Source organism: Helianthus annuus, chromosome 11, assembly GCF_002127325.2.
Source record: "Helianthus annuus cultivar XRQ/B chromosome 11, HanXRQr2.0-SUNRISE, whole genome shotgun sequence".
In the NCBI taxonomy this organism is placed as follows: Eukaryota; Viridiplantae; Streptophyta; class Magnoliopsida; order Asterales; family Asteraceae; genus Helianthus; species Helianthus annuus.
This window is the reverse complement of record NC_035443.2, coordinates 1766729-1781272: the sequence shown is the minus strand read 5'-3', so window position 1 is coordinate 1781272 and position 14544 is coordinate 1766729. Positions and strand designations below refer to the sequence as shown.

General features: G+C 36.9%; 1 protein-coding gene across 1 annotated transcript; it reads left to right on the top strand.

The window, feature by feature from the left end:
- Positions 1 to 416: 416 nt before the first annotated feature.
- LOC110891594 (pleiotropic drug resistance protein 2) lies at positions 417 to 13889 on the top strand. Its single transcript, XM_035979481.1, has 15 exons — positions 417 to 981; positions 1819 to 1907; positions 1996 to 2371; positions 2902 to 3893; positions 4988 to 5148; positions 6516 to 6619; positions 7137 to 7302; positions 7390 to 7562; positions 8104 to 8436; positions 8741 to 9031; positions 9123 to 9206; positions 9287 to 9420; positions 10247 to 10474; positions 11878 to 12304; positions 13436 to 13889. Exons 1-15 carry the CDS (start codon positions 418 to 420, stop codon positions 13703 to 13705), a joined length of 4392 nt encoding a protein of 1463 aa, XP_035835374.1. The 5' UTR covers position 417; the 3' UTR covers positions 13706 to 13889.
- The last annotated feature ends 655 nt before the right edge of the window (positions 13890 to 14544 follow it).

The following is a 14544-nucleotide window of genomic DNA, read 5'->3' as shown; positions in this document are numbered from 1 at the left end:
TGGTTATATCACTTTTACTATATTAGCCCAAAATAAGATTTTTTAACATATCTGCCCCCATGGTCTCTATAACTAACCATTTTGGCCCTAAGTCTAGAGATCATGGGGGCCAAAATCGTTAGTTATAGAGACCGCGGGGGCCAAAATGATCAGACCTAATTAGGGGCCAAAATGGTTAGTTGTAAAGACCATGGGGGCAGATATGTTAAAAATTCTTATTTTGGGTTAATATAGTAACAATGATATAACCACAGGGGCCAAAAACGTAATTTACTCTATTTTTATTTGTAATCATTATTTACTCCCTATAAAAAGCCCAAACATAGAAACTAAAAACATAACATTTTCATACAAAATCTATTCAACATTCTTCATGTTCATATAATCTTTTGTTGTTGATTTCCATCTGAGGTTCTAATGGCTTCCGCATTGACCGGTGACGACTTGATGCGGACCATGAGCCGCAACATGAGTAGGAACATGAGTCGTAACATGAGTCGTAACATGAGCCGAAACATGAGCCGTGGAGGCGGTTTGGCGTCGGGGAGCATGAGGGGTTGGGGGGCAGCTAGTATCCGGGAAGTGTTCACGACACCGGGTCCAGATGTTTTCCAAAAAAGCGGGAGAGAAGACGACGAAGACGAACTCATGTGGGCTGCCATCGAAAGACTCCCGACGTATGATCGCTTACGAAAGGGATTCTTGACCAACATTTTGGATGATGGGAAAGTTGTTCGCGAAGAGATTGATGTTGCGAACCTTGGACCCGAAGAGCGACAAAATCTAATGAAGAATATGCAAAAAGCGATCGATGATGACAACGAACGCCTTCTTGAACGGCTTAGAGACCGCATTGATCGTGTCGGGATCGACATTCCGAGGATCGAAATTCGGTTTGAGAATTTGTCTATTGAAGGAGATGTGTTTGTTGGAAGTAGAGCACTTCCAACCTTGTTCAACTCTACTATCAATTCATTTGAGGTACATTTTGAAAAGTTTACAATTATTTATATAAACTAGTTTTTCATATCGCGCGCTGCGGTGAAACCGAGCAAATGATAATGTAAAATAAACGTGATTTGAAAATAAAGTACGTTGTTTAGAAAGTTAAACCATTAGAACGATTTAGTTTATTATCGTACCGTTTTATGATACCAAATAAATACTTTATTTTGTGTATAACCTCTTTTTAACAAAACTTGTAACGGAATGTCAGGGAAAGAAATCAAGCACAACTACGTACTTAAGTTTTTAGAATAAAGTTATAAACGTAACTTATTAAAGAAGTATTAAATTAATCGATAAATTAATATATGTTAAAAAAGGAAAAAAATAATTATTAAAAGAAGGTAAAGGAAATAGATGTCTAAAAAAAAGAAAAATATCTTATTAAAAGTAAATATAATAATAAACTATTATAATATATTAAATAATAAAATAATAAAAAACTATATATTATTATAAAAATAAAGTTACTATTCATCGTCTATCGAAATCAATTAGAAAAAAAGTTATAAAGCAATTCAAAAAAAGAAAAAAAAAACAATTATTAAAAAAAGGTAAAGGATATATATGTTTTAAAAAAAAAGAAAAATATGTTATTAAAAGTAAATATAATAATAAACGATTATAATATGTTAAATAATAAAATAATAAAAAACTATATATTATTATAAAAATAAAGTTACTATTCATCAGCCCTTAACAATATATATATATCATAGTTTAAAAAGTGTTTCAGGTCAGACCAACCCGTTTTTCACCTGTACCAAAAAGAACTAGCCATTTTGACCAAACCCGTTTTTATTGTGTTTTTAGGACGTTCTTGGTTTCTTGAGACTTTTCCCATCGAAGAAACGGGTTGTCAAGATCCTTAATGAAGTATCCGGGATCGTGGCGCCATCTAGGTAAGAAAATCTCGTAAAATTTCAAAACTCTAGCGTTGTTTCGGGCTATTTTGATTGCTAGATCATGACAAACTTGGTGTTCTTATAGAATGACTCTACTTTTGGGACCTCCGGGCTCGGGGAAGACTACATTGTTGAAAGCGCTAGCGGGAAAGCTCGAAAATGATCTAAGGGTAACGGGTAAGGTAACGTATTGTGGCCACGAAATGAACGAGTTCGTCCCTCAAAGAACTTGTGCTTATATTAGCCAACACGATCTACACCACGGTGAGTTGACCGTTAGAGAGACTTTGGATTTTTCGGGACGTTGCGCTGGAGTTGGAACGCGATACGAGATGTTGGCGGAGTTGTCGAGACGGGAAAAAGCCGAAGGCATCAAACCGGATCCTGAACTTGATGCATTCATGAAAGCTATAGCGGTTTCGGGACAAAAATCTAGTTTAGTCACTGAGTATGTGCTCAGGGTATGTTTTTATGTTCTATGTTATATCATTTTATTTCAACTAAATAGTAATAAGAGTAAAATGCCATTTTCGTCCCTGAGGTTTGGTCAGTTTTGCGACTTTCGTCCAAAGGTTTGTTTTTCCACATCTGGACCCAAAAGGTATGAAATCTTGCAAATTTCATCCAGCTCGTTAACTTCATCCATTTTCTCCGTTAAGTCAAGGGTATTTCCGTCTTTTTTGTTAACTTAAAGGGCAATTCGGTCTTTTCACTTTATGTAAAAAGACCGAATACCCTTGAAAAAGGCCGAACTGCCTTTAAGTTAACAAAAACGACAAAAATACCCCTGACTTAACGGAAAAAAATGGATGGAGTTAACGAGCGGGTGAAAATGACAAGATTTTAAACCTTTTGGATCCAGACGCGGAAAAACAAACCTTTGGACGAAAGTTGCAAAACTGGCCAAACCTCAGGGACGAAAATGGAATTTTACTCTAATAATAATAGTACTTGTTGCTATTTACTAACCATGAGTGTTATGGTACCATAGCTACTTGGGCTAGACATATGTTCAGACACAATGGTGGGAGATGATATGAGAAGGGGCATATCCGGCGGCCAGAAAAAGCGTGTAACAACGGGCGAAATGCTCGTGGGACCCGCAAAGGTATTCCTAATGGACGAGATCTCAACCGGGCTCGACAGTTCGACAACGTTCCAAATAATAAAATACATGAGACAAATGGTTCACATCATGGACATCACCATGATAATATCACTTCTCCAACCGGCACCCGAGACTTTTGAACTTTTCGACGACATAGTCCTCCTCTCGGAAGGCCAAGTGGTCTACCAGGGCCCGAGAACAAGCGTTCTCGAGTTCTTTGAACACGTGGGGTTCAAATGCCCCGAAAGAAAAGGCGTCGCGGACTTCCTTCAAGAAGTCACATCAAAGAAAGACCAAGAACAATATTGGTTCAACAAAAGTATCGCTTACCGATACGTCTCCGTAGACGATTTCGTTCATCGTTTTCAAAACTACCATACCGGACGAAAAATCGCGGGCATTCTTCATGTTCCTTACGACAAATCTAAAGCGCATCCCGCAGCTTTAGTGACCAATAAATATGGAATATCTAACAAAGAACTTTTTAAGGCATGTTTGTCTAGAGAATGGCTTTTAATGAAAAGAAATGCTTTTGTGTACATTTTCAAAACTACACAAATTACAATCATGGCTTTGTTTACTTTCACCGTGTTCTTTCGGACCACGATGAAGTACGGCGATCTAGACGATGGTGGAAAGTACTACGGCGCGCTGTTTTTTAGTCTGATCAATGTTATGTTTAATGGGATGGCGGAGCTTGCGTTGACTATTTTTCGGTTACCGGTTTTCTATAAGCAAAGGGATTCATTGTTCTATCCTGCTTGGGCTTTTGCTCTTCCTGTTTGGCTTTTGAGACTGCCACTTTCACTTCTGGAATCTGGGATTTGGATTGTGTTGACTTATTACACTGTTGGGTTTGCTCCTTCTGCTAGTTGGTATGCTGTTTTTTTGACTTTTTTTCCTTATAGTTTGACTTTTTTGGTCAATTGTGTTAAGTCAAGAATCTAAAATTACATTGCTTATAGATCTTAGAGTTAAATGCCATTTTAGTCCCTGTGGTTTGGACCATTTTGCCAGTTTAGTCCAAAGGTTTCATTTTTAACCTGTGGGTCCAAAAAGGTTTCACAGTTGTCATTTTAGTCATTTTAGTCCACTGGGTTAACTTCATCCATTTTTTCTGTTAACGAGAAGGCCAATTCGATAATTTAGTATGTAATTCTGTTAACTAAAAGGGCAGTTCAGCCATATAAAATGACCGAGTTGGTCTTCTCGTTAACAGAAAAAATGGGTGAAGTTAACCCAGTGGACTAAAATGGCAACGGTGAAACCTTTTTGGACCCACAGGTTAAAAATGAAACCTTTGGACTAAACTGGCAAAATAGCCAAAACCACAGGGACTAAAATGACATTTAACTCTAGATCTTAATTAAGCCAAAGTTTTTTTAATTTCAAATGCTATTAGAAACTACTTCATGGGTTTAAAAATCTAGGATCAGAGTTTAAGGATTTTGAGTAAACTGCCATTTTGGTCCCTGTGGTTTGGTCACTTTTGCCACTTTAGTCCAAAACTCAAACTTTTTGCATCTGGGTCCCTGTGGTTTCAGTTTTATTGCCATTTTGGTCCAAAAATGAAACCAGATCATATTTGTCTTATAAAATCCTGCTATTTTGTCATTTTCCGAAGGTGCAAATCAGGTCATATTTGTCTTATAAAATATGGTATTTATTTATAAAAAAGAAATGATCATTTTGCACCTGCGGAAAATGACAAAATAGCAGGATTTTATAAGACAAATATGACCTGACTTCATTTTTGGACCAAAATGGCAATAAAACTGAAACCACAGGGACCCAGATGCAAAAAATTTGAGTTTTGGACTAAAGTGGCAAAAGTGACCAAACCACAGGGACCAAAATGACAGTTTACTCAAGGATTTTTGTGAAATTTGAAGTTTAAATTTTATTGACTTTGACCTTTTATGGTCAATATCAGGAATCTATATTTGACATGTTGTTTTACACATTTCAGTTTCTTCCGGCAATTGTTGGCGTACTTGGGTATACATCAAATGGCGTTAGGTCTATTCCGGTTCATCGCTGCGCTAGGAAGAACACAAGTTGTTGCCAACACGCTCGGCACGTTCACATTGCTGTTGGTTTTTGTTCTCGGCGGTTTCATTATTGCGAAAGGTTAGCAGTTTGTATATATATATATATATATATATATAGGGTAAGGTTCATGCGAGAACCACCTTTATTGCGAGAACCGCGAGAACCAATGTGAACACAAGCTAAAATAGCTAAAAAAACCTAAAAAAACCCTAAAAAAAACCTAACCCCCACCCCCCCACCCCCCAAAAACCTAAACCCCCCACCCCCCCCCCCCCCAAAAAAAAAGACCTAACCCCCCCCCCCCTAAGCTAAATGCTAAAAACTAAAACCCTCAAAAAACCTAAAAAAAAACCTAACCCCCACCCCCCCCACCCCCCAAAAACCTAAACCCCCCACCCCCCCCCCCCCCAAAAACCTAACCCCCCCCCCCCCCCCCAAGCTAAATGCTAAAAACTAAAACCCTCAAAAAACCTAAAAAAACCTAACCCCCCCCCACCCCCCAAAAACCTAAACCCCCCTCCCCCACCACCCAAAAACCTAAACCCCCCCCCCACCCCCCCCCCCCCCCCCAAGCTAAAATGCTAAAAACTAAACCCCCAAAAAACCTAAAAAATCTAAAAAAATCAAAAAAAAATCAAAAAAAAATCTAAAATTTTTTTTTTATTTTTTTACTATTTTTTATGTTCAAATCGCTACTTTTGTAGCCAAAAAAAAAAAAAATTTTTTTTTTAAAAAAAAAAAATTTTTTTTTTTTTTTTTGGATACTAAAAGTAGCGATTTTTATATAAAAAATAGTAAAAAAATAAAAAAAAAATTTTTTGGGTGTTTTTTAGATTTTTTTAGCTATTACTGTTTGTGTTCACACTGGTTCTCGCGGTTCTCGCAATAAAGGGTGGTTCCTAACGGATCTTTGTCCTATATATATATATATATATATATATAGAGAGAGAGAGAGAGAGAGAGAGAGAGAGAGGACGTTCATTTCAGACCCAATAATATGTATGAACTTGTGAGAATGCTATAATGCATATGTGCATGGCCATCTCTGAAAATTCGGAGGCCCTGTGCGACTAGAAAAAACGGGCCCCGTCAAAAAGATTTTGTTATTTATTTGGGTTAAAATTTTAAGTTTTCAATAAGAGTAGTTGGGTTAAATGAAAAAAATAAGTTTAAATGGGCTAAAATTAAATAGGTTAATGGGTTTAAAGACCATATTGGGTTGTAAGTTTTAGTGGGTGCTTAATTTTATAAGCTTTTGTTTAAAAAAAAATTTATATACAAAATACATAAAAAGTTATAAATTTTGTCCCGCCTCCACCGGAAAGTGGGCCTTGGGCGGTCCCCCGCTTTGCCCTTGCTAAGAGCCGGCCCAACATTTAAATTTGCGGTATTTCTAGCAGTGTAATTGGTTATGTACTTATAAATGTACTCATTTTTCGTGTTAGATGATCTTGAACCATGGATGAAATGGGCATATTACCTTTCTCCCATGTCATACGGACAAAACGCCATCGTGCTAGTTGAGTTTCTTGATAAAAGATGGAGCGCGGTAAGTTTAAATAAATCAAGTGTTACATTTGGGGCCCACTCAACTTTTTTGGGCCCTGAAGCGCATTCTAAAGTTAGGGGCCCTCCTTTTAAAAAAAATACTATCTTTTGCTTAAGGTCCTAACACGTGTGAATATGATGATGTCACATTTTTTGTATACGATTTCTTAAAGGGAAACACTCACACGTTCAAAACTAAATATTAAACGAAATTAAACTCTAAAACTCGGGGCCCAAAGCTTCAGCTTATTATTTTGTACAGTCGAGCTGCCACTGGTCAGCGGCGAAGTATAGAAGGGGGCGGAGGGGTAGCCCGACCCCCCGAACTTTTCGCTCAGTAGTGTTATATATGTAGTTTTCGTAAGAAATTTTTGGGTATATACGTTTTCAACCCCCCATTTCTATAGAAATTTTTGGGTATATACGTTTTCGACCCCCCCGCGGTCATTCGGGTCAAGCTTCGCCACTGCCCCTGGTTACACTGTTCGAATATTTACTTGTTCAATGATGTTGTGCAGCCAAGTTTTGACATACAAGGTAACGAATCGACGGTTGGGAAATTACTTCTAAAGGGTAGAGGAATGTTTACAGAAGGCCATTGGTATTGGATTTGTGTTCTTGCACTCTTTGGATTCTCTTTGGTCTTCAACCTTTTCTTTATGCTAGCACTTACATATTTGACGCGTAAGTCATGTTTCGTAACATTAACAAAAAACTTCACTCTTGAATCTATATGCATCTCACAATATCGTTTCGAAACTTGAAATGCAGCTATGGTGGATGCTAAATCGGTTGTAGACGATAACGATGAGAAGAACAAGAAGTTGGTGAAAATGGAAAGCGAGGCGGATTCCAATGGATCAAACAAAAAGGGAATGGTGTTACCGTTTAAGCCGTTGTCTTTGGTGTTTGATCATGTTAACTATTATGTCGATATGCCCGCTGTAAGTAACATATGTTACATTTAGTTTTCATATATTGCGCGACAAAAAAAAAAAAAAAAAACCGACAGGAATAAAAGAAAGGAAAAATTACAAGTTTTGTCCTTTATCTTTATACCACTTTTCAGGCGGTGTCCTTTTTAACGAATGTTGACAGGCGGTGTCCTTTACTAGGTATTTTGTTGCACGTTTAGTCCTTTACACCCAACCTAGTTAAAAAAACCCTGTTAATTGTTGACAGACGGTGTCCTTTACTATGTATTTTGTTGCAAGTTTAGTCCTTTACCTAGGTATTTTGTTGCAAGTTTAGTCCTTTACACCCAACAATTAACAGAGTTTTTTTAACTACGTTAGGTGTAAAGGACTAAACTTGCAACAAAATACCTAGTAAAGGACACCGCCTGTCAACATTCGTTAAAAAGGACACCGCTTGAAAAGTGGTATAAAGATAAAGGACAAAACTTGTAATTTTTCCTAAAAGAAATTTGCCATTCAAAAAAAAAAAAAAAAAAACACGGCTAACCGAGTTGTTAATATTTGTTAGGAAATGAAAAGCCAAGGCGTGGAGGAGGATCGTTTGCAGCTTTTACGCGATGTGAGTGGTGCGTTTCGGCCAGGAGTTTTGACAGCGTTAGTCGGGGTAAGTGGTGCCGGAAAAACAACGTTGATGGACGTGTTGGCTGGAAGGAAAACCGGAGGATATATCGAAGGAAGTATTAGTATATCTGGTTACCCGAAGAACCAAGAGACTTTTGCTCGTGTTAGCGGCTATTGTGAACAAAACGACATTCATTCTCCTCATGTCACCGTTTATGAGTCTCTCTTGTATTCGGCTTGGCTTCGATTAGCTTCAGACGTCGATGAAGCCACACGAAAGGTATGTACAAAGATGATATTTTATCGAAGAGTAAAAACGCGAAGTATAAAAGAGATACTCTTGGGAGAAAATGATATGTCACTTATGGGCCCCGTAACTCCACCTGTAGCTCAAATTATGCTCTTTTTTATGTTTGAGTCTTTTCTGACGTCTTTTTCCCTGTCTAGCTGGTACAAGTACGAGTCTGCTAACTTTTTGATTAACTCCGTAACATATTTAGATTACTAAAAATGACTTGTTTGTTATGTTTTTTTTTTTTTTTTTTTTTTTTTTTTTTTTTTTTTTTTTTTTGTCGAAAACATAGATGTTTGTAGAGGAAGTGATGGAGCTCGTGGAGTTAGGCCCGATCCGAAACGCTCTAGTTGGACTTCCTGGAGTTGACGGTTTATCAACCGAGCAAAGAAAGAGGGTCACGATAGCGGTCGAGCTGGTGGCTAACCCATCAATCATATTCATGGACGAACCAACATCCGGTCTAGACGCTAGAGCAGCGGCTATAGTAATGCGAGCCGTTAGGAACACAGTGGACACAGGTCGAACCGTTGTGTGCACCATTCATCAACCAAGTATAGACATTTTTGAAGCTTTCGATGAAGTACGATTCATACCATTTTCCTTTTTCGGTTGTTTAACGAATTTTGATCACTCGGGTTTGCTTAAAACTTATTAAAACCGCGATCTTGCAGTTGTTCTTGATGAAACGAGGCGGGCAAGCCATATACGCTGGACCTCTTGGGCGATATTCTCACCTTCTTGTCGAATACTTTGAAGTCAGAAACTATCTTTTCTTGATCATTTCGACACAAACTCGATATCGAACTGTTGATCTTACTTTTTTGCTTGTTTACAGTCCATTAAGGGAGTTTCCAAGATCACAGATGGATACAATCCAGCCACATGGATGCTAGAAGTCAGTTCTAATGCTGTTGAAGCTCAGTTAGGAGTTGATTTTGCTGAAATTTACGCGAATTCCGATCTCTATCGGTACCCAAAAACCTTCATGATTTGTGTTTTGTTTTCTGAGATTTTGATCTTGTTAATATCATAAGAATTCAAAAGAACTGAAAAACTGTATTGGTGAATAACATTTTATGTGACCAACCAATGTGCCTATATGCACATCAAAAAGTGTTTTTTTGTCTTATATGCACACCCTGCAGTGTCGAGTTGTGGCCAAAGCGCAGCGTTTTGGTCCGGTCAACCAGACAAAGACTGACGGGTGTCTGATGGGTCTGTTGACCGGACCAAAACGCCGAACTTTGGCCTCGTTTTCGTCCTGTCAACCAGACCGGGTGTCAGTCTTTTGTCTGGTTGACAGGACCAAAACGCGGCCAAAGCTCGACGTTTTGGTCCGGTCAACAGACCCGTCAGACACCCGTCAGTCTTTGTCTGGTTAACCGGACCAAAACGCCACGCTTTGACCACAGCTCGACACTGCAGGGTGTGCATATAAGACAAAAAAAAACACTTTTTGATGTGTCTGGTTGACAGGACCAAAACGCGGCCAAAGCTCGGCGTTTTGATCCGGTCAACAGACCCGTCAGACACCCGTCAGTCTTTGTCTGGTTGACCGGACCAAAACGCTGCGCTTTGGCCACAGCTTGACACTGCAGGGTGTGCATATAGGACAAAAAAACATTTTTTGGGGTGGCTATCTACACTCCAAGTGTGTAGATAGTTTGAGCCTAAAATATTATCTAACAACAAACAAACTTAAAAAATATAACAAATCAAATAATATAATAATAATAATCATAGATAATAAACTTGACTAACATTATGTTTGTTTTTTCATGGGTGTGATTATTAGGAGGAATGAGGAGCTAATCAAAGAACTAAGCACGCCACCACCCGATTCGCAAGATCTTCACTTTGCGACGCAGTATTCGCAACCCTCTTTCGAACAATTCAAAGCATGTTTCTGGAAACAACATAAGTCGTACTGGCGAAACCCTCAGTACAACGTTGTTCGGTTCTTTATGACGACGGTTATTGGTCTTATTTTCGGGGTCATCTTCTGGAACAAAGGAACCAAAATGTAAGCCTGAGTTTTACTATATTTGATAGTTAACTTAACTTTGGTTTACCTTCAAATTATAACTATACAAAAAATAACCATGAAAATTGCAACTGAAAGTTGCACTAAACAACCCTTTATGTTTACAACTAGTTCTTTTACCCGTCGTGCGTTGCGGCGGCATCATACACGAAATGATAACATATAGACTACAATCAACCAGACTCGTTTCCGAACTAAATTTATGTCAAATCATATGATAACTCAAATTTATACCTTCGAATCAAAACGTATTACATTTGACCCGATTTGTTTCCAAATAGAATTTACGTCAAATCGTAGTCCAACTCAAAACAAACATAAAAAAACATTTTATAATTGATCTGGCTCATTTTCAGAATAAATTGTGCTAAAGCGTAGACAAACTTGAATTTTATACCAACATGTCCATGAAAATAAAAACTTAAGAAATTAGTTTTAGGGTAAGCTTGAAACTTTAGAAACTTGAAGGGTTCAAAATGACATTTTCAAAGTTAAGAGGGTTGAAATGATAATTTATAAAGTTGTTTGAAGGTTTTCAAAAGTATAAGGGCTGGTTTTGTAAATAAGAAATTTTTTTAACTTATGTCCACCGACCTTCAACTTTCATATTATACACTAGGATTTTGACCTGCCGCGCGTTGCGGCGGCGTCTAAAGTTAAAGTAAATCGTATTTATACTGTATATTTGACCCGACTCTTTACTTAAAAAAATTACAACGCCACCGAATGAAAACGTAGTATATTTGAGCCGACTTGCTTTCAAATACAGTTTACGAACGTACACAAAATAAGTAGAACATACATAAAAAAAGTATAATAATTTGTCCACGTTACGGTGTAAAGTCGTAAAAGTCATTTAAACCAAAGGAGGTGTAAAGTTATTAAGTAGAAAAAGTTAAGAAGGTCAAAGTTGTCAATTTCTGAAAGTTAGAAGTGAATGTTCAACTTACTTAAAGATAAAGGTTAATAGTATTTCATGTTAAAAAATTAAGGGTGTAAAGTGAACAAACTTAAAAGTATAAGAGTCTTTTTTGTTGGTTCAAAGCTTTAAAGAAAAGAAATGAAAAAGTAAAAAAAAAAAAGTCAAAGTCAGTATATAAATAAATAAATAGCCTCCACTAATGGCAAGTCTACAACTCGGTCAACAACAGCAAGCAATTTTTGTCTTTTATAAAGGATATAATTGTAATTTGTAAGCATCACCGACATTGCACTTTAAGATTATATAAATATTTGAAGACAAGAATCAAAAAAAAAAAAAAAAAAACAATATCTACAAATAAGCAGAAACTTTTTCATCAACTTTACAACAAAACTACACAATTTCCTCTAATGTTATTTACCATCATCATAACACAAAAAAGCTACTGTTTCTCACACAGGACTAAACAACAAGACTTGTCGAATCTAATGGGAGCGATGTACGCGGCTGTTTTATTCCTCGGCGGAACAAACACATCCGCGGTTCAATCTGTCGTAGCAATCGAACGAACGGTTTTCTACCGCGAAAAAGCAGCAGGAATGTACTCGGCATTACCATACGCGTTTGCTCAAGCTTTGGTGGAAACAATATATGTTGGGATCCAAACATTTCTCTACAGTCTTCTGCTATATTACATGATCGGATTCGAGTGGCAGTTTGGAAAATTCTTATGGTTTTATTATTATGTGTTCATGTGTTTCGTGTACTTCACGTTGTATGGAATGATGCTTGTTGCTCTCACTCCAAGTTACCAGATTGCTGCTATTGTCATGTCCTTTTTCCTTAGCTTTTGGAACTTGTTTTCGGGTTTCCTCATTCCAAGAGGGGTAAGTAAACTTAACCGTAGTAAATGTTATTTTTCGCGAGAGTTATGTAAGGGCTAGATAGGCGTAGGCGTTAATTAGGATGGCGTGGTTTTAGATGGTTTAACTAAAAGTTAAAAAGAATGTGAAAAGAGTGAGGTGTACGGGGCGTTAACGTGGTGAGGTGGTGGGTGGCGTTATGCCACACTGTATATAGCCTTAAAGTGTTATCGTTTTACTTGAAAAAAGAGTGACGAGAAGGTGTTGAAGGAGTGTTCATTAAAGTGTTATCGTTTTACTTGAAAAGAGTGACGAGAAAGTGTTGAAGGAGTGTTCATTATTTAATTTGTGTTTTTTCAAATAAATTCGACTGGAATATTTAAATTTTAAATCAAATTATATAACTTATATTTTACATAAAACATACATATATATTTTATTTATTTTTATAAAGAGTAAATTACGTTTTTGGCACCTGTGGTTATATCACTTTTACTATATTAGCCCAAAATAAAAATTTTTAACCAAAATGGTTAGCTATAGAGACAATGGGGGCAGATATGTTAAAAGTTCTTATTTTGGGCTAATATAGTAAAAGTGATATAACCACAGGGGCAAAAAACGTAATTTACTCTTTTATAAATATCAGAGTGAATTGCAAGTTTTGTCCTTTATCTTTAGGCCATTTTGCAAGTTTTGTCCTTTATGTTTAAATTTGACGAGTTTTGTCCTTTATGTTTGAAAATCAAGCACGTTTTACCCTTTGGGGCAAAACGTGCTTGATTTTTAAGGACAAAACGTGCTTGATTTTTTAAACATAAAGGACAAAACGTGCTTGATTTTTAAACATAAAGGACAAAACGTGTTTGATTTTTAAGGCCCAAAGGGTAAAACGTGCTTGATTTTTAAACATAAAGGACAAAACTCGTCAAATTTTAACATAAAGGACAAAACTTGCAACATGGCCTAAAGATAAAGGACAAAACTTGCAATTCACTCTAAATATATCTAATTTTTATATCACTTATTTTTATGTATTTTCAAATCTCTAATTCAAGTCTCTTTGTTGAATTTTATTCTTAATTCAAATTCTAATTAGTGTTAAAACATTTCTTCATATAGACATGTTTATTAACATTTGATCAACTTATGCAGCAAATACCCATTTGGTGGAGATGGTACTATTGGGGTTCACCGGTCGCATGGACTATTTACGGGCTGATAACGTCTCAACTAGGGGACAAGTCAAACCCAGTTTACGTGCCAAAGCACGAAAACATGCCGGTTAAGGTTTACTTGAAGGAATTCTTAGGATATGAACACGACTTCCTCGGATATGTCGCTCTAGCTCATGTTGGTTGGGTACTTTTGTTCTTCGGAGTTTTCGTGTACGGCATCAAGGCCTTGAACTTCCAAAGGAGATGAATCAAACTTTCATTCTTCTTGTTTTGGATTCAACTTTCTATACGTTTTGATCAGTGTGAATAAAAATGGTTTTGTTTCGTTATATATTTTGTATATTAATTGTTGTATGTTATTATCCACGTGGAAATAACGTCTTTTTGTTATGTGTGTTATATGGAGTGCAATAAAGCAATGGTTTACTATCTATTTTTAACTCATCCAAAACCTCTAAGACTACAAGGTATGGTGATGGACCATGATCCGCCACGTAGGCGACACGTCATAGTCCTCCCAAGGATGGATCATCCTCCAAAACTAGGGGGCATGGGAGGATGGTCCTAGTCATAGTCTTCCACCACTTTTATGTTTTTTTTTTAATCTTCTACTTTTTTTTAACATTTAACAAATAAAGTAACAAAATACTTTCATTAATATTAAAAAATATTACATAAACTTAAAAAAAATTAAACTTAAAAAAATAAATTAAAAAAAAAAACATAAACTTAAAAAACTAAAGTTAAAAAAAAAAACTTAAAAATATCCTAACATATTAAAATAAGCTACTAGTCTTCGTCTTCCATGTGGTGGGCGGGTTCGTTTTGAGCGTTGTTCCAAACGTACTCCAACAAGTCCGCTTGTAGGTTGTGATGTGTGTACTCGTTACGTAGAGCGAAGGCGTTCAAATCTTGTTGTTCCTCACTAACTGGAACAGAATTTCCAGTAGACGCGTTTTCGTCGTACTCGCATATCGCTCTCCCTTCGTCTTCAATGATCATGTTATGAAGGATGATACAAGCGTACATAATGTATCGTAACCTCCTTGGTGTTTGCGAACGTGCTGGAATAGAAATGATGTGCCA